Raw genomic sequence first — 18,293 nt, forward strand, 5'->3', positions numbered from 1 at the left:
GACCGGAGGCAGCCGGCCGAAGGGCGAGTGTTGTCCCAGGCGGCGGGCGGGGCCGGGCGCGCTCTCGGAGACTGGATGGCGACCATTCCCGACCCGCGACCGCAGAGCCAAAGTTTTCGCCCAGTGCCTCTTCACATGCTATGGCGGATCAGGTACCGGGCCTGACCGGTGACCGTCCTGCCCCTCTCTCCTGTGTGTAATAATATGGTGTTTGCACAATGACCAAATCACAGGATGTATTTCACAGAATGTATCCTGGACGTTAAAGCTTCGCATATCTGTATATACATGTATGTGTATAAGTCACATGTCCCGTCGGATTTGGTGAGTTAACAGAGGAGGGGGCACCACAATTTATCAATGTTTAGGGCTCTCCCATGCCTTAACCTGGCCCTCAGTGAGGCCAGTGGTTTCCTGCCTTGACTGCCTGTTGGAATCCTGATGCCTGGATTCCACACCCAGAATTTCTGATTTATAGGACTGTGATGCCTCCTGGGCATTGGGATTTTTTAAAGGTCCCAGTATTCTAATGTGCTGTCAAAGTTGAGAAGCTGTGCTTTAGTATCACCTAGGGAGCTTTTTGGAAACCCTGGTGGGGTAGTGGTTAAGAGCTGCGGCTGCTAACCAAAAGGTTGGCAGTTGGAATCCACCAGGTGCTACTTGGAAACATTATGTATGGGATAGTTCTCCTCTGTCCTGTAGAATCTCTATGAGTCACAATTGACTTGATGGCAAAGGGTTAGGGAGCTTTTTTTAAAATGCAAGTTCTAGGGCACCCACCCCTAATGCCTTTGGTTCTTTCTCATCTTGAAAGAGGCCACAGAAAGAAATGTGCATTTTAGCAAGCACTTCCTGGAGATTGACCAGCAGGTGAACAGCACTCAAACTTGGAAAAGCTGGCTGGCGATGAAAATGCCCTTGGACAGTGATTATGGTGAGAGGGAGCCCCTAGTTTGGGAATTAGAGCTGGACTGGACAGGCTCACACCGCCCAGTTGCCAGGGAGCCAAGGGTAAATCACTTATTTAAAAAACAAACAAACAAACAAAAAACCTTGTTTGCCTTTCCCACTAAGGTTATGTAGAGCTGTGTGATTATTTCTGTAGAACAGATTCGTAAAAGTGGAATTGCTGTTGTCAAGGGGAACTAGCTTTCAAATTTAGACCAATACTGACCAAAACAATCCACAGAAATATACCCCAGTTTGCACTCCTAATAACAGTATGCTTTTCATCACATTTTTTGCTCACAGATAAATCTTTTAAGGAAAAATGGGGTCTCACTGTTGCCTTCATCTGTATTTCCCTGGCGAGTAGAGAGGCTGAGTTCTTTTCTTTCTTTCCGTCTTTCCCTTCCTCCCGCGTGCCTTCCTTTCCATATCTGTAGTTCACCTTGTGATTTACCTGATCAAACCCAGGGGGGTCCGGGGTAGCGTAAATCTTTAAACTTAGTAAGCCTCAGTTTCCTCTGAAAAATGTGATGATACCTCCCAAGGTGGTTGTGAGAATTAGATTTTCCAGTTTTTTCTTGTTTCCAGTTGCCAGTCAAATCCACTCCAACCCCTGGTGACCCCATCCATGTGTGTCAGAGTAGACTGTGCTCCATTGGGTTTTCAGTGGCTGATTTTCTGAAAGTAGATGCCAGGCCTTTCTTGAAGCCAAGGCGCTTTTGGGTGGACTTGACCTTTGCGAGTGCATTAACTGTTTGCACCACCAGGGACTGTGAGGATTTAGATTAAATTTCATGAGTATAAAGTGCCTAGTATCGGAATAAACTGCAACCGGTTTGGTTTTGGTGGCGCAGTGGTTAAGCGCTCGGCTGCTAACCAAAATGTCGGCAGTTCGAATCCATCAGCCGCTCCTTGGAAACCCTATGGGGCAGTTCTACTCTGTCCTACAGGCTCACTATGAGTTGGAATCGATTAGAGGGCAACGGGTATAGGTTTTTAGTATAGGACTTGATAGGCAGTCTGCCTTCCAGATATGTTTGCTTTTGAAATTCACCAAGCAGGGACGGATTGCCCAATAAGCAAGGTATGCTAAATTTACTTGTGCTTACTTACTAATCTGTGGTGCACAATTTCACCTGTTTTTCACCACATTGGAAATTTAGCACCACAGTTTTAAGTAAATTAAGCCCGAGTGTACCTAGCTTACTGTAAGCCCCTGCATACCTTACTTACCGGTTAATCTGCCCCTGCCACCAAGGATCACACCCTGTTGCTGCTCAGCAGGTAACTGCTCCGCTAGCACGCCTGTGCCCCTGCCCCCGCGGATCCATTCAACCAGAGGGCGCCGGCGGGGTGGTAATTAATGACCGTCAATGGACCAGTTCTTCCCGCCCACCTCTCCTTCTCCGGCAGCATCTCCCTCCCACCACACCTCCAACGCCCGTGGTACTCGCTGCCCAGCCCAGCTTCCCGCATCGGCCTCACAAAGGGACTTGTCACTGTACTGACTCCGTGAGACCTAGTGGCCCCCAAACCCCAAGGCCGAGGCCGCAGAACCCCAGCCTTTTTCCTGGGTGTTTTGTCGGTCCCCACGTGGCCAGTCTGGGCTCTTCTTCCTCCCCGGCCAGATTTCTGCCGCCAGCAATTCCTGGCTCCGCTCCCGGCTGCGCCAGAGAGATTCCAGGCCACCGCTCCAAGACTCGATACTGCATCTTCATATCTTTGATCTCCAAACCCTGCGGCCAAGCTGCGCCCCGGCTCCCCGCAGAGTCAACGACGGAAGCGTCGCAGGCTACTTTGTTGACCAACAGCTTAGGGTCAAAGCCCTGGAAGGAGAAGTTCCCAGCATCAAAGCTCACACAAAAAAACTCACTGCCGTGGAGTCGATTCCAACTCAAGCGACCCTATAGGACAGAGTAGAACTGCCCCAGAGCGTTTCCAAGGCTGTAATCTTTACCGCTGACTTTTTGGTTGGCAGCCTAGAGTTTTAACCACTGTGCCACCAGGGCTCCTAATCCCACACATAACCCCAAACCCCTCAGTATAACAAAGAATGTTTACTGATTACTTTAAAAACAACCATACTTTTCATGTTTGCATAACATGATATCCTAACTTAAATACTAGCCTCTAGTCCTTGTCCATATGCATATTCAATGTCTACATTTTTGCAGGAACATTACAAAGTTTTACATTCTACATATTTTACTTTTTTTTTTACCTTCTTCATTTTCTCCTGTTTCCCTCATTTTCACTCCTTGAGTAACCAACATTAACAGCCAGGAGTTTTTCCATACCGTCTCCCTGCTCATATAACCATAGATTTGCATATATGCATATATTTGTATAACTCTAACCCCTAGTTATAGCCCTTTACCCTCACAATAACCCTCCCGTGGATTATGCCCACTTTAGAGCTAAGAAGCAGAAGTTGTGGTTTTTATTTTAAGCCTTAATTTATTGAGTTCTCACTATTTACCAGATTCTATGCTAAATGTGGAGCCCTGATGGCACAGCGGTTAAGAGCTTGGCTGGTAACCAAAAGGCTGGCAGTTCAAATCCACCAGCTGCTTCTTGGAAACCTTATGGGGAAGTTCTACTCTGTCCTATAGGGCTGCTGTGACTCGGAATCAACTTGTCGGCAATGAGTTTGGTTTGGGTTGGGCTTTATGCTAAAAGTTAAAGCGATCGACTGCTAACTGAAAGGTCAGCAGTTCTAAACTACCAGAGGCTCCATGGGAGAAAGATGTGGCTGTCTGCTTCTGTAGAGATTTACAGCCTTGGAAACCTAGGGGTCGCTATTAGTCGGAATGGATTCGACAGCAGTGGGTTTTATGCTAGAGGTAATATATTTTATTGCTTAATCTTCGGAACATGCTATTTGCAGTTGAGGAAACAGATCAGAGAGCTCAATGAAAATTGTAAACGAGTAAGTAGTAATGCACCATTCTGTCACCCAACACTCCTCTGAAATGCCCTCTGGATTGCAGGGAATCCAGAGAGTAGGAATTGTTATACTGAAAGTGTGGTGGGATGGTAAGCGGATTATTATAACCTTCCTATTATGTTACCGTCTAGTTATTTTAATGGTTTGTGTTTTTTGTTTCTTCACAAGTGAAAGAGCTTTGCAGAGGTCCTGGTAGATGAAACGAGACCATGTTAACTTCTAAACTATAAAGTAGGATACAAATACGAGATGGATTAAAATACTGTAAATGCTTTACAATGCTTATTGGCTTCCTTTTTATTTTATTAATTTATTATTACTAATCACAAAAGTACTATGCTCATTGGAAGACGTCCAACAATACTGAGATGCATATTAAAGTTAATAATCTTCTCCCTCAACCTTCCCCAACTCCACTCTCGTAAGGTACCCAGTGTGACACTTGGTGCGGAATCTTTAAAGCTTTCTCTATGCTGATGAGGATATTTCATTTGAACACACACAGAAGCTGTTTTCTTTGGTTGCAATCATACTAATAACATCTCTACAACTAGCATTTGTCACTTTTCTGCTAATAAACCATTTAATAATTCCACTTATACTGCTGACTCATTTAATAGTTGCATGATATCCATATTATTGATGTATTTTCATTTATTCAGCCATATCCCTGAGTATTTCTTCAAATGATCCTTTTGGAGCAAGAACACCCTTTCCCCTTCATTACCTCTCACCATCAAACACCCTCACTCCCCGTGGGCGCGTTGGTGACCTTTTTGGGTAGTGGAAATTTCCCCAGGCTCCTGAGCTCTGTGCCACCAAACCTTGCATTGCCCTCTCTCCCTCTTCCTACTTTTTTTTTTGCTGCTGCTAGCAATAAACCCATTGCCGTCTAGTTGATTCTGACTCATAGAGAGCTGATCTCAAAGTGGCTGCCATTGTTTCTGGGTGCTGTCTAAAAGCTAACATCATTTTGGAAGGCAGCAGGTTCTTTCCAAACAGGGACCCACACACTGCAGCACCCCTGAAGAAATCCTTCAAAATCCAACACTACAGAGCAGTGATAGCAGGTCCTCCTCTGGGTTGCTGGGAGTCACTGGACAAAGGGTATCGTCTGACGCCCACCGACCTAGCTCAGTTTTGACCTCTGGCTGAATAAAGGCTGTGGCTTCAGGACTGGTTCCCTGTCTCCAACTCCTTCTACCCTGCAGTCATTTCTCTTCATCAAGTGCTACTGTGATCTTAAAGAATCTCTTCATGCTCTACCTCAGCTCAGACATTTTCAATGCCTTCCCATTTTCTCCAACATAAAGCCTCAACTTTTTGCCAGAGTACCCAGTACTCATCATTGTCAAAAAACTCATCATTTTCAAAAAGGAACACCTGTCATTTCCCTGTTTCCAAACCACCCCCTCCTCCTTCTGGATTCTATTGAAGTTCTGACACCAGAAACCCAGGAGCTGTACTAGATTCTCCTTCACCTTCTATATTCCATTAGTTCCAGTGTCCTGGCCTTGGCTCAAAAATAATTCTCAAACTGGTCTACTTCTCTCCAGCCCACCATTGAGAGCTCTTTCTCACTCCTTCTGCCCCCGCAAGCCTTCACACGGGCTGTTCCCTCTGCTTTCTCCAGCTTTTTTCCCAGCCAGCCACAGCATGGAGAGGAATCAGAAGGAAGCTGCTCTGCTCGCTCCAGAGAGGGCGTTGCTGAGCAAAGCAGTGCTAGGGCAGAAAAGTTATTCTGGCGGAGTAAATGTCAGAAATAATTTTGCAACTTAGTTGCAAGATGAGTGATGCCAAGAATTATTGGAAGTACAGTCATTGAAGTAGCCAGGGAACATACTACACCTGTGTTTATTGCTTTAAGTCATCATCCACATGAGGAACTTAAAAGCCTTTCATGGCAAAAGCATTATGGGACTTGATACGGTGAATTTTTCACTCAGTGGTCTGTTTCGGTCAGTCACCTGTTGACACACCTGTTATGCTGTTCTCATGGTATGTTTGGGGGAGGGGAATATGTTTACAGGTAAAAGAATCTTCATCTCAGTCCTCAGTTATCTACTTCCTGGGTGAAAAAGTGAGTCACCCAGTGGCAGCTACTGTAGTTGCAGGGGTAGACTCTCCAGGGGAAGCCTCTTTAAGCAAATCTAGGTCAGTGATAGGATCCTCTCCTTCCATACGGCAGACTGGGGATTGATTCCCAGCCAACGCACCTCATCACCACCCGTCTGTCAGTGGAGGACTGAGTGTTGCTATTGATGCTGGATAGGTTCAGCAGAGATTCCAGACAAGGACGGAGTAGGAAGAAAGGCCTGACAATCTACTTTTGGAAAGTCAGCCAGTGAAAACCCTATGGATCACAATAGTCCAATCCACAACAAGCCATGGGATAGTGCAGGGCCAAGCAGCATTTCTTTCCATCGCACATGGGGTTGCCGTGAGTCGGGAGCTGACTTAACTGCAGCTAACAATGAGAAGAGCAGATGTCACCTAAGGTGGTTCAGAAAACATCCAGAGTTCCTGCTTGGTTCTTGATTTCTCCAGGAGTAAGACCAAGTGACTCCACAGGCCATGGCTGGATTGGAAGCATGTTTGTCTCCACTTCCTCAGAGAAAAATGGCACAGAAATGGGCTTTATAAATGCATCCAAAGAAAAAGTGTCCGTGAGAAACAATATGAAAACAATCCCCTCCTAACATCTTGTCAGCTCGTGTCTGCTCCTAGGAGGCGAAGGGAGAGTAGATCTTCAGAATCTTCATCTTCAGAATTTCTCACTGTCTCCCCACCTCTGGACCCGCACTCAGTTCAGCACCGCTGCCTTCCTGAAAGAGGCAGAACCAGAACAGGACCCAAACAGAAACCACGTGGGTGTCCCTTCTCCTGGAATGTGTCCATAGGCCCCTCTCATCTACAGCCTCCCAGGCAGCACAGCTGGAGGAACGGGATGTGAAAAGAGGAAGCCCGGGGGCTAGACTAACCAGGCTATGACACGCAGAACCTGGGGGCTCTGTCTCCCAGCTTATCTCCTCTCATTTAAATTATAGCATAAGGTCCACTTCCTTTAGACTTCCAGAATTTGAGACTTACCTGTTTTTAGCATCAGGATTGTTAAACCATCTTCTCCCTTCACTTTTACCAAACATTTATTGCAGTGATTGGTTTTTTTTTTTCTATTTGGCTATTTATTTCCTGAGGACTCAGCTATGTGGAAGGTACACATTATATTTCCCAAATTCAATCCCTCCAGTATTTAACCAAGTATCAGGCTTTATGGTAGATGCTACTGGGATTACAAGAAGCAGTTTCTCTGGTAGCTTAGACACGAACAAGGGAAGCTGACCTGGTCTGACTATGGTTAGGTAAAACCAAAACCAAACCAAACCCATTGCCACTGAGTCAATTTCGACTTACAGCAACCCTATAGGACAGAGTAGAACTGCCCCAAAGAGTTTCCAAGGGGTGCCTGGTGGATTTGGACTGGTGACCTTTTGGTTAGCAGCCATAGCTCTTAACCACTACGCCACCAGGGTTTCCAAGTGTTAAGTACAGAGCTAAAAGCAGAGGCAGTGTGGAGGAAGGGGCTTGGAAAGATGCCAGAAGAGCAACAGCTCTTGATAGGGAGGTGAGGCTTCGAGTCACTAAACAGGGCTTTGGGTGACAGTGCGGAAGACTCCGTTCTGGCTGCCTTTGCAGACTTGGGTGCTGCTGGCCCAGCCACATAACCTCCCCATGCCTGTCTTCTAGCAATGACATATTGTTTTTAGGTGCCATGGAGTCACTCTGCTACTAACCGAAAGGTTGGCAGTTTGAACCCACAAGCAGCTCTGCAAGAGAAAGACCTGGTGATCTGTTTCCATAAAGACTACAGCCTAGGAAACTCTATGGGGCAGCTCTACTCTGTCACATGGGGTTGTGATGAGCAATGACACACCCAGAATTGAAATGAAAGAAAGCATGATTATATCATGTAAGAATTTATAAATTCTTAAACAACTTGGTACAAGGGAGTAGAAAAACACTGAGTAGGAATCAAAATACCTGAGGTTTTGGTTCTGCTACTTGCTGAGTTTGTGATCCTGGGCAAATCACAGCACCTTTTTGGACCTTGCTTCCACCCCAAGTAGAACAGATAACGCCTGCCATGGCTGCCTCCCAGGTCGCTGTGACGGTCAAAAGCTATTCAGCTGGGATTGAGTGGGGTAGGAGCTGGGAAGAAATCACAGCACAAGCATGAAGAGGAGGTCAGGGGGCAGCAATGAAGCAGGCAGGCCAAGAGATGAAGGAGACAGGGATAGATGGGAGGAGCCATGCAGGACTTGGGAAGATGGGCACCAGTCAGCAGCACTGTAGTCTGGATAGAGTGCACAGATATTTGTGTTTATCCAGCTTACGCATTGCTCATAAGCTTGTGGGGCAGGTCAAATGGACATCGTCTGTAAAATAATCACAAATTTTGGCAGAGGCCCACATGCTTCCATACAGTCCATCTCAGATGCACACACAAAGGCACATGGGCCTTTGAGACCAGCGCAGCTCGCATGACCTCTGCGAGGTCTTCTTTAGCGCAGGGTCTTCTCTATGTTCCCAGATCCCTGGCACAGAATAGGCACTAAGTAAATGTCTCTTGGTTATGAGTCCTATGAATTTTTAACAGGACTTGGCTCTGCTAAGTCTCTGGGAAATAACAGAGAAGCCACCTGTCTGGATAGGTTAGAGTAAGTTTTCTTTTTCTTCTTTATTTTGGATTGTTGACTAGTTGGGTTGAATTTTATTATTGTAAATAACATTGCAGAAGATTCTTCTGAATATTTATGTAAATATAAGATTATTTCCTCCACATATGTTCTTTAGGAATAACTTAGCCCCATTTTGGAGCTAATTCCACAAAATAAGAGTCAACCATACATAATTTAAAAACGTTTTATTAAATCATTTAGACTTGAAAGAAGTCACAATAGTTAACACACGTAAGTGCGTTCTGTACACCACCAACCCAAATGGATTGATTTCAGGATTTTTATAAATAAAAAATAAACATATTTACAATGAAAAGTAAAAACATGTTAGTCAAGTTAGATGATTAAACAGTTACCTAAAATCAGTTTGGGGAAAGAACCAACCTAGAGGATTACATATGAGACAGGATTTCATTAGTTTTAAAAAGGCCATACTTGAAGAAGTTAGTTGTAATATATGATTCATTTCTTATTACGGCTTTTTTCCTCCCCAAACCAGAACTTTTGACTACTTTACATAAAAAGCTTTGTTTTCCCTTTATTGGAGGTAAAAGTACAAAAAGCTCTTAAGCTCTCCCCAGAACCATCTGAGGAGTAAAGCTTTCATACTACAAACATCGCTACAAAACCAGCTATGGACATAAGCCATTGTACAATCTGTGCTATTTGTCCCCGAAAGAGTGCAGATTCCGAATTCACCCACCAGGGACAAAACGGAGTCAGCTTTTCTTGGGAATCAGTTTTAAAATCATCATCATACCTCTAGAAAGCATATTTCTAGAATAATATAGTTACCACATGTGGGCACTGCTATTCTTCTGTACTATAAAAATACTTCTGTTTTAACTCTCTATATATATTTTAGGGATCGAGTCTACCTCTCTAGGCAAAAGGTGAGGGCTATAGAATTTGGCCAGCCATTTTCAAGAGACCAATAAAGAAAAAGGACCACACATGAAAAGTTTAGTGACAGTCTTCTGCTGGAATGTAGCAAAAATCATGAGTCGGCTCAAATTAGGCTATGCTCCAAAATTCAGTTTAAATACGACTTAGAAAAGGTAGTGCAAAATAAAATCGAGCAAAGAACAAAATTTTCAAGTCCACAATTTTGGAAAGCCACATTCCTGAGAGGTGGGCTATTCTGGGTCACCTGTAAGGGTTGCCAGCACAACTTAAGGCAAATTACTTGGCAAAGGGCTGTGGGAGATGCTTGACTGTCTCGAATGCTTTGTTCCTGATGAGCTCATGGAGCGAGACCTCTGTCTCAGAACTGTTTTTCCTGGAAGTTCCAAATCTTCAAATACAGCATTTTCAATGATGTCTGTAGCTTCAGGCCGTTCCATGGGGGATGGAGAGAGCATGTGTTGAACCATCACATACTGAAATATAAAAATTGTTTTGTGATAACAGGGCTAGGTCTAGACTACAGAACAGTCCTCTAAACTTTTTCTGTAAATATTTTAAGCTTTGCAAGTCATACAAGCTCTGTTGCAACTATTCAACTCTGCCACTAAAGCATAAAAGCAGTCACACCAGTTGCCGGCGATTCTGAATCATAGCAACCCTATAGGACCGAGCAGAACTGCTCCCTAGGGTTTCCAAGGAGCGCCTGGTGGATTCAAACGGCCATCCTTTTGGTTAGCAGCATAAATGGGCATGGCTATGTTCCAATAAAACTTTATTCACAAAAATAAGCAGCAGGCTGGATTTGGCCCGTGGACTGTTAGATCACTAACCTTTGATCAAAATAAACACGGATGATTTTTATGTAATTGGTTGTTTCCTAACATATAACAAAGGATCAAACAATAAAGAATGTGATTAACATCCTTGAAACATTGAAAACATCTGACTTTAAAAATAACTTCATCTTACAACTGCATGTGACTCAATAAAAATTTCAATTAAAAAATAATCATGCCAGAGATCAGCATTAAACACCCTTTCATGACACTTTTTTTCCCCTTGTTTGAGCCCCTTTTAATATAACATACACTCGTCTGAGCCACTTTGGGAATCAATACATCAACTTTGCAAGACATATGATAACATAATGACTTTCAGTAAAACATATTTTTTTTAGGTTAGCATATTTCTAAATATATCATTATAAAGTACATTTTTAAGGCAACCCTTGATTATATTTATAATGCTGAAAAGATAAATATTGACTTTTTCCAATTTGATAATTGACATACATAATTTATTTCAACTATTTAAGAAAATTCATGAATTATCAATGTATAAATTTTGAAATGATGTATCTGTGGACCAAATATACTATGAAATAAAAATAACCATAAGCTGTAGGGGAAGAAAAAACTTCGAAGGTTCACTTATACACAGTTCACCATCAAAATCAGTTTACTTTTCCCTTAACACTCTTCTGAACCGTTTACTGTTTACTGTGTCACTCTGAGTGGTGTAACTCCAACACACACAAGCAATGGTAATTAGTGCTTTTTTTTTTTTTTTAAGAAATAAGCCAGTACTTAAGACTATGATAAAGAGATGAAGAGCACTATTGTAACACAACTCTTTTCCTGTGAGGGAACTGTTTGGCCTTATTTAAGAGCCTCTCTTTCAAGCAAAAGGTTGCTAAAGATTCACACACAGGAGGTCACGCAGCACGTGGCACAGAGCCTGGGCTGGGAGGCCAGGCTCCAAAGTGCCCGTCTTTGATTTGACAAGTCGTGTGTTCTTGGGGCAGGTTCCTTTCCTCTCGAGATCTTTGATTTCCTCATCGGTAAAATGGGGAAACTGACAAGTTGACTGCTAAGGATCTCTTATGTTCTAAATACGATTCTAAAAAGAATCAAAGGTAAGAATTATACATACCTCACGAGGATATTTCTGAGTAAACAGTGGTGGAAAGTTGAGATTTCTTACATCACTTAAGGTCTAAAGAGAGAAAAGTGTCACTATCTTGAAATTTATTTTGATATATAAAGCTACTAAACAAATATATTTTCTGATACTATCAGAATCACTAAGAAAGCTTAGATATTAAACTGGTGGGAAGTTTATCAATAGCTTTTCCTGACTTGATACTTTATATATAAGTGCTTCCTGAACGTAGATGTACACTATCAATCAAAATCTAGAAAATAATTCAGATAAAATTATGTTTGAATTGTATATACAATACTGACAACATCTTTGTGTTCTCTAGTGGACAATAACCTTTTCTACTAGCCTCTAATCTCTGTGTATTTGATATGGAAAGAGCATATTTTTTATTATTTTTTTTTTGGTGAAGAAAACCAAGTCAATTATGCTAAATACAGTATAAAACTATACTCTTGAAAGTTCGTTGGGAAATTGTCATATAAACCATCACTCTGTTTGTGTTCTGGTTTCCTTATTTATAAAGAATCTAGAATATTAAAATTGTATTATCAAATAAAGTAATTAGGAAAGCTGGAATAACAAGTTGAGGAACTCCTGCAGAGAATAATACAAAAAGAGATGGAAAATGGAAGGAAAAAAATAAGGCATTTATAGGATTAAGTCAGGAGCACCAGGAAAAGGAAACAGAAACAGAAGAGAATTTATCAAAGAAATAATGTAAGAGAATTTGCTAGAACCAAAGGCTTCACATCTTCTAAATGAAAGGACTTACTAAGTGTTAAGTATAAGTAAGGGGGAAAAAGTCCTATCAATGAAAGGACAAAATTTCAGAACACCACTGATAAAGCCCTAGAAGTATCCAGAAAGGAAAATAAAACAAGTCAAACAGATCCCATACAAAGAATCAGGTATCACAATGGCATCAGCTTTTCAACAGCAATACTGGAAGTTATAAGGCAATGAGGCAATGCCATCAAAATTCTGAAGGAAAATTATTTCCAATCTAGAATTCTATACTCAGCCAAACTATCGATTAATTGTGAGGATGTAATTAAATACATTTTCAGATACCTAAAGACTCTAAAAATTTATTTTCCACATATTTTTTCTTAGGAATCTATTGCAGAATGTGCTCCCGCAAAATAAGAGTAACGCAAAAGAAAAGGAAAACGTGGAACTCAGGAAACAGGGAGCCAACTACGAGTAGGGGAGTGTATGTTTGAATGACAACTGATAGAAGGTCTAGAGGGTAACCAGTCCAGATAGGAGCAGAAGGACAGAAGGTGTGAGAAGAAGGACTCCAGGGAAAAAAAAAAAAGGCTATAATTGAGTATACAGAAAATATTGCTCGACATGTGACATTAGTTAAAAGTTAACAACAAATGTTCATAGAAGACTAAGTAATTGACAAAAGGCACTCCTGGGGAAAAAAGGGTTGCATACGAAAGAAAAGAAGTCAGAGTACATTATTTGACCTTACATAGAACAATCTTTGCAGGGTCAAGATAAATCCTACTAATTTAACCATTTATTTTATATAACTACATAATTTTTTAAACTTTTTTAATTGAAATAAAATTCACATAACATAAAATCCACCATTTTAAAGTATACAACTCAGTAGTTTTTAGTATATTCATAATGTTGTACACCCTTGGCCACTATCTGATTCCAGAATATTTTCATCAGTCAAAAGGAACCCTGTACCTATTAAATAGTCACTCCCTATACTCCCATTTCCCAGTCCCTGGCAACCACTAATCTACTGTCTGTCATAGAATATGTAGCCTTTTGTATCTGGCTTCTTTCACTTGGCGCGTTTTCAAGGTTCACCTGTGTTGTGGCATGTATCGGTATTTCATCCTTTTAGATTGCCAAATAATATTCCATTGTATGTATATATCACGTTTTATCCATTCATTGATGGACATATGGGTTGTTGCCACTTTTTGGCTATTATGAACAATGCTGCTGTGAACATTTGGGTACAAGTTTTTGTGTGGATATACGTTTTCAGTTCTCTTGAGTATATACCTAGGAGTAGAACTGCTGGGTCATAAGGCAACTCTATGTTTAACATTTTAAGAAACTGCCAAACTGGCTGCATCATTTTATAATGCCACCAGCAGTGCACGAAGGTTCTAATTTCTCCACATCCTCACCAACATTTATTTTTGTGGGCTGTTTGATTATAGCCAACCTCTAGGGGGTGTGAAAGGAACCCTGGTGGTAAACGGGCTAAGTGTTCAGCTGCTAAATGTAAGGTTATTGGTTCAAATCCACCCAGCAGCTCCATGGGAGAAGGACCTGGTGATCTGCTCCCATAAAGATTACAGCCTAGAAAACCCAATGGGGCAGTTCTACTCTGCCACATGGGGTCACTATGAGTTGAAATTGACTCAAGGGCACCTAACAACAATAACAACAACAAGGGGATGTAAAGTGGTATCTCAATGTGATTTATATTTCCCTAATCACTAATGATATTGAACATCTTTTCATGTTGCTTCTTGGACATTTCTATATTTTCTTTGGAGAAATACCTATTCAAGTCCTTTGCTCATTTTTAAATTGGGTTTGTATTTTTATTGTTCAATTATAAGAGTTCTTTATATATTCTGGATACTAGACCCTTATCAGATATACGATTTGCAAATTTTTCTTCCAGCCAGTGGGTTGTCTTTTCATTTTCTTGATAGTGTCTTTTGATGTACTTATAACTACATACATTTTGTGTCATTCTGATTCCCAATCCTTTACATGTTGGACCTGTTTTATTTTTCTTTCTGGATGCTTTTAGGCCCTCTATCTCTGGGATTCTGAAATTTAGCCATTTCTGTTTTTTTCTCTTTTTTTCCCATTTATTGTACAAAACACTTGGTAGGCCCTTTCGATTAGAAGATGTGCATCTTTTGGTTCTATGGGAGAACTACATCCTGTTCTACCATGGCCAGAAGTCAACAGACAAGGTCTAAAATGGATAAATTAAGAAATGGTGGTGGTGGAGCCAACATGGCGTCCTAGATGGCCACACCATGCCATCCCTCTGAAGCAAAGACCTGAAAAACTAAGTAAAATAGATACAAATGTCAATCCTGGAACCCTAGGCATCAAATGAAGGGATAAAGAACTCGATCAAACACCGAATGGAAGAAGAAACTGACAGAAAACAGAGAATGAGGAGAGATATGGAGTGGAGGTCTCCTGCCAACTAACATGGCACAGTATCGTCATCTTGGAAAACAGCCAGCAACAACCCTGGACAGGAGTACAGTAAGGCAACTTCATGGAGCTCCCAATAGGAGATAGAGCACCCAGTAACCAGAGAAACATGCTTTCCCACCCCTCAACACTTCTGGTAAGTAGTAGCAAGAACCATTCCAGCCTAGCAGCCCCCACTGCCAAGGTCCACAGTACGAACCCTGCCCCCTCTCGCTGAACAGCTTTTATTCCCCCTTTCTTCCTTTTCTTTCTCTCCCCCACCTAACCCTGTACACCACCTTCCCCCATTTCTGCAGGCCCCCACCACACCACCGTGGCCAGAGAGCCACCGACCTGCTGCTGTGCCAGGTCTGCTCCACCTCCACCTGCCTGTTCCCACCATGCTATTTTTGTTTGTTTTCTCTTTTTCCTTTCTCACTTTTCTTTCTTCCCATCTAGTCCCGTACCCCACCTCCCTCCACCTCCTGCTGAACCCTTGACATACCGCAGCAGCTAGAGAGCCACCAGCCCACGGGCCACCTGGGTCCGCCCCACTCCTACTCGTTGGCTCCTGCTGTGCCACCATTTTTATTTTTTTTCCTTCTTTTTTTTCCTTTCTCTTCTGTCTTTTCTTTCTCCCTCCTACCTAGCCCCATAAGTCACCTTCTTTCCATTCCCACTGGCCCCTGGGTATGCCCTGTCCCAACCCACTGGTCACCACCACACCATTTTTTTAAATTTATTTTTTCTCTTTTCTTTCCCCCTCTCACCTAGCCCTGTATATCACCTCCCGTCCCTTCCCACTGGCCTCTGGGTCTACCTCGCCCCCATGCTTGCCAGTCTCCACCATGTTGCCCTTTTTTTTTTTTTCTTTTTTCCTTTCTTACTTTTCTTTCTCCCTCTCACCTAGCCCTATACGCCACTTCACCCCTCTTCCCGCTGGGCCCTGCCGCAGGGCGGCAGATAGAGTGCCACCAGCACACCAGCCCACCACTGCCCTGGGTCCAGCCCGCTCCCACTCACTGGTCCTCACCGCACAGCCATTTATTTTTTATTATTTAATTTATTATTTAAATTTTTTATTTTTCTTTGTTTACTTTCTCCTTCTCCCATAGCTCCGTACGCCACCACCCTCCTCTTCCCACTGGCCCCTGGATTTGCCCCACCTCAACCTGGCAGCTATCGCTGTGCCACCCCTTTTCTTAAAAAAATTTGTTTTTCTTCTCTCTTTTCTTTTTCTCACTCACCAAGCCCTGTATACCAACTACAGACCCTTCCTACTGGCTCCTGCCATGCCACTGTGGCTACAGCGTCACCAGCATTTAGGCCACCCACCACACTGAGTCTGCAAGGCCCTTCCCCTCCTGTCACTCGACCAGCTGCTGAACGGTGGGGGAAGTGAGCCCATACCACTCCCCCTTCAACACCCTCGCCTGTCTGGCAACATCAGCAGGGAGACCACGCCCACCCTGTCCTCCTTCAGCTACCTCGTCAAACTAGTGTACAGCGAAATGGGATCGCCCTGCCTGCTGCTGCCCTGCCCACCCTGACAAGGTGGTGATAGCTACTGTGCCCACAGACGAGCAAGCAGCAAAGCAGGCCTGGCCCATCTGCCCTGATACAACATAACAAAACCAAAAAACAAGGATAAAAAAATGAATATACAATAAATAAATAAATAAATAATAATATCTTCATGTCTCAGAGACAGGAGACAATATCAAAACATAAAAAAGCAGGACAAGGAGGCGGGGCCAAGATGGCACAGTAGTCAGATACTTCCTGTGGTCCCTCTTACAACAAAGACCCAAAAAAAACAAGTGAATTGATTATATATGACTATCTAGGAGCCCTGAACATCAAAGGCAAAGCTGAGGAATCAGACTAAGTGGCAGGGGAGGGAGAGATGGTTCAGAAGCAGCAAGGAGTTGCCAGACCTGACCTGGCGGGAACCGGCACCCCGCAGGCTAGATCGGCTGGCGTGCACGGTAAGGCAAGCAGTGGCTCTCAGGATGCATTTTCCACATTAGGAGAGACCAAGCCGCAGAGAGTCTACTCAAGCCTCTAGAACCAGTGAAAAGCGGCGCTAAATCAGTAAAAGATAAGTACATGCATCTCACCTACTGTGTGGATCAAAAAACACCCCCTTTGGGAAGGACCTCTCTCCCATTTACCTGCCCCCACCCCACTGTGCGATGGGTCCCAGGCCGGCTTCAGCAACTGCCGCGTCCCCTGGGCCAGAAGTAGGACCTGTTGTGCGCCCTGGGCCATTCTCTCAGCTTTGGAGAGGAAACAAATTAACAAACAGGAAAAAACAATCTGCCAGCTCCCCTAAGCCAGGAACTTAGGGCAGGCACAGCCCCTTTGCCTAGGCACAGGCATAAGGGGTCCACGGACTCTGAATGCCTTTCACCCTTGCATAAACCAGCGTAAGCCCATTTCAGCAGCGTAGGCCCTCATTGGCACAGAACAACAAGGTATATACCTGAAGCCTATTTTCAACTGCATCAGCTATAAGATAGAGTAGCAGATTCGTGACATTTGACACGACTCTGCCCATTAAGCAGGGTCCTCACCTACCCACATCAGGGGCCTGAGGACCGGTGGCTCCAACTATGCCACCTAGCCACCTGCAACAGGGGTCTAAGTCATGCCTCCCAGTCCTTACAGTCAACAGCACTGGGTGCCTATAGTCCAGCTGCAAAACCCACGCACCTACACACTTGAGGGAACAGGGACACGTTTTCCTCCCAGACACTCAGGAGCAGACGTCAGCACCCTGCCTTGCTCAGCGCAAGACCCTCTACTACAGTCAGATACTTAAGCCTACTCCAATCACCCCTGCCTGTCTAGGACTGTAGGTGAAAGCCTGTACCACACACTTGGTGACTGACTACCTGGATACCTGAGCTGAATCCATACAAGAAAAGTAAATGGACTCATGGGCTCACATACCTAGTAACAGCTCTAACCACCTGGTGATGGAAACAACCTAGGTGCCCATCAATGGACAAATGGAAAAACAAATTATGGTATATTCACAATGGAATACTACACAATGATAAAGAACAACGATGAATCCATGAAACATCTCGTAACACGGATTAATCTGGAAGGCATTATGCTGAGTGAAATTAGTCTAGTCAGTTGCAAAAGGACAAACACTGTATGAGACCACTATTATAAGGACTCAAGAAAATGTTTAAACCCAGAAGAAAACATTCTTTGATGGTTACGAGGGTGGGGAGAGAGGGAGAGGGGTATTCACTAACTAGATAGTAGACAAGAATTACCTTAGGTGAAGGGAAGAACAACACACAATTCAGGGGAAGTCAGCATAACTAGACTAAACCAAAAGCTAAGAAGTTTCCTGAATACAACCAAACACTTTGAGGGACAGAGTAGCATGGATAGGGGTCTGGGGACCATAGTTTCAGGGGACATCTTGGTCAACTGGCAAAACAAAGTTTATTAAGAAAATGTTCTGCATCCCACTTTGGTGAGTAGCGTCTGGGGTCTTAAAAACTAGTAAGTGGCCATCTAAGATGCATCAATTGGTCCCAACCCACCTGGAGCAAAGGAGAATGAAGAACACCAAAGACACAAGG

The 18,293-nt window shown here is 43.3% G+C and overlaps 1 protein-coding gene across 2 annotated transcripts in view; it reads right to left on the minus strand.

Annotated features, from left to right (window-relative positions):
- Positions 1–7,815: 7,815 nt before the first annotated feature.
- Positions 7,816–18,293, minus strand: part of EIF2AK3 (eukaryotic translation initiation factor 2 alpha kinase 3) — a 101,430-nt gene continuing 90,952 nt past the window's right edge. The window contains exons 15-16 of one of the 2 annotated variants that reach the window (XM_023725477.1): positions 11,473–11,535; positions 7,816–10,013 (exon numbers count right to left, since the gene is read on the minus strand). In XM_023725477.1, coding sequence (XP_023581245.1) covers positions 9,807–10,013; positions 11,473–11,535 — 270 coding nt within the window. In that variant the 3' untranslated portion in view covers positions 7,816–9,806. The remainder of the gene's footprint in view (positions 10,014–11,472; positions 11,536–18,293) is intronic. The other variant, XM_004390653.3, reaches the window with a different exon arrangement.

This window comes from Trichechus manatus, unplaced genomic scaffold (assembly GCF_000243295.1).
Source record: "Trichechus manatus latirostris isolate Lorelei unplaced genomic scaffold, TriManLat1.0 scaffold00316, whole genome shotgun sequence".
Classification (NCBI taxonomy): domain Eukaryota; kingdom Metazoa; phylum Chordata; class Mammalia; order Sirenia; family Trichechidae; genus Trichechus; species Trichechus manatus.